The sequence below is a fragment of the Papaver somniferum genome, chromosome 1, assembly GCF_003573695.1.
Source record: "Papaver somniferum cultivar HN1 chromosome 1, ASM357369v1, whole genome shotgun sequence".
Classification (NCBI taxonomy): Eukaryota; Viridiplantae; Streptophyta; class Magnoliopsida; order Ranunculales; family Papaveraceae; genus Papaver; species Papaver somniferum.
In genome coordinates this window covers 70,756,010-70,758,443 of record NC_039358.1, presented here as the reverse complement: position 1 = coordinate 70,758,443, position 2,434 = coordinate 70,756,010, and the positions used below count along the sequence as shown (strand labels likewise).

The window sequence follows — 2,434 nt, the reverse complement described above, 5'->3', positions numbered from 1 at the left end:
ATCTTTTTATTTATTTTCATTGTCAAGTAATCTAAATTAATGCATAGATCTTCTTAGGAAAATCGGTATCATTTAAGATATATTTTCACTGTCAAGTAATCTAAAATCTAATGCATAGATCTTCGCAGGAAAATCTATATCATTTAAGATAAAGTAGGCGACAAAGGTTCATGCATTTGCCTTACCATGTCGAGTTAATTAAGAGATAAAATACATAGATCTTCTTAGGAAAATATATATCATTTAAGATATATTTTCACTGGCAAGTAATCTAAAATTTAATGCATAGATCTTCACAGGAAATCTATATCATTTAAAATAAAGTAGGCGACAAGATTCATGCATTTGCCTTACCATATCCGGTTAATTAAGAGATAAAATATTTGGTAAAAAATCATTTGTCATTAATACATTTGTAATCTCGGTAACACAACAATGTAGCCCCAATTAATCCCAAAACGGGAAGTATAATTAATTTTTTATTTTCATATATATATAGATTGAGAAAAACTGAACAAGTATACAGTCATGTTGTTTCACCAGATCATGCTTCCGTTTTTAACTCTTCTCTTTTCCTATGTTATTTTATGTATCATAAGGAAATCTGGATCAAACACAAAGCTCAATTTACCACCTTCGCCGCCGAAGATTCCAATCTTTGGGAATTTTCATCAACTAACTACCATGGTTCACCAATATTTTCATGAAATATCTTTGAAGTATGGTCCACTTGTGCTCTTCAAACTTGGAAACAAGCTTGCACTTGTTGTTTCATCTGCAGAGACGGCAGCAGAAATTCTAAAGATCCATGACCTTATTTTCGCAGTTCAGGGTTCAGGATATAGTTATGTCTCCGTATAATGAGCAATGGAAACAATTAAGAAAGTTTTGTGTTCATGAACTATGGAGTACAAATAGGGTCCAATCTTTCAAGTATATAAGAGAAGAGGAAGTTGATAGAATGATTGAAAAGATATGTCGCTCGTCAAGAGAGTGGGGCATGGTTAATCTAACCCATACAGTGTTGACTACGTTAAATGCCATTATATTTAGGTGTTGGCTTGGGGATAATTATAACAAGGAATATTCCGACAGATTTCTTGGGTTAATACAAAAAGCGAACTCATTGGTAACTTTATTCAGATTGGGGGATTTCTTTTCGTGGCTTAAAAAGACCGTTAAAGAATTAGATATTTTCTTTAATCAAATTATCGATGATCATATCCATATGAATTTACAAGTAGATGATAATAGTGATCATGGCAAAGAGAAAAAGAGAAACTTCGTAGATATACTTGTTCTTCATGTCGCAAAGAATAACCCCAGTCTCACCAGAGAGTGTATGAAAGGAATAATTATGGTGTGTAAACCTCTCTCTATTCATCTATTTGTATCTCTCAATAGTTTTTGTCAAACTTAATAATTTAATTTCACTGGTGCATGCACATGACATGTTTGTCGGAGGAATTGATACATCTGCAACTACCTTGGACTGGGCTATGGCAGAGCTTATAAAGAATCCAAAGCTAATGAAGAAATCACAAGAAGAGATAAGAAGAGTGGCTGGCAACAAAACTAATAGGGTAGAAGAGCACGACATTAATCAAATGGACTACTTGAAATGCATTATTAAAGAGATACTACGAATGCATCCACCTTTACCGACTTTAATTTCAAGGAAACCCTCGGCATATTCACAAATTGGTGGTTATGATATTCCACCAGACATAGAAGTTTTCCTCAATGTGTGGACAATTCAAAGAGACCCCAAATTTTGGGATAAACCAGAGGAGTACCGTCCAGAGAGATTCATAGACAACCCCATCGATTTTAAAGGTGATCAAGATTTTCAATTTATCCCATTTGGGTCTGGAAGAAGAGGGTGTCCTGGCATCTCATTTGGCGTTGCGGTGGTGGAACTTGTTCTTGCTAACCTCTTGTATGCGTTCGACTGGAAATTGCCTGGTGGTGCTAGCAGTGAGGAACTAGACATGACTGAAAAATTTGGTATCACTACTATGAGGAAGACACCTCTACATGTTGTTCCAATACCGTTTAGTGCAAATTTTTCTTAAAAATGGGCAGCAATTCTGTTATGCACTTGATGACTTTTATAATAAAACATTTTGGGGTTAGTAATATTTGATTCTTAGACACTCTCTTGTTTCCTTTCCTGAATGAGAAGCAATTCTATTATGAACTTAATGACTTTTATAATAAAACATTTTGGGGTTAGTAATATTTGATTCTTAGACACTCCTTTGTTTCCTTTCCTGAATGAGAAGTTTTGGTCTTAAGTTGGTCCTAAACCAAACTACCAAAGTCGTTTTTTCCATTAGAACTTATCTAGATAAATTGCCATTTTTATTAAAAGTTTAGATTAACGACCCAAACTAGTTGGCATATTAAAAGTTTAGACTTGTAGTCCTCAAGC

The 2,434-nt window shown here is 34.2% G+C and overlaps 1 protein-coding gene across 1 annotated transcript; it reads left to right on the top strand.

Moving 5' to 3' along the window:
- The first annotated feature begins 668 nt into the window (after positions 1–668).
- LOC113330236 (cytochrome P450 71A1-like) lies at positions 669–2,141 on the top strand. Its single transcript, XM_026577102.1, has one exon. The coding sequence runs from the start codon at positions 1,452–1,454 to the stop codon at positions 2,073–2,075; it is 624 nt and encodes a 207-aa protein (XP_026432887.1). The 5' UTR covers positions 669–1,451; the 3' UTR covers positions 2,076–2,141.
- The last annotated feature ends 293 nt before the right edge of the window (positions 2,142–2,434 follow it).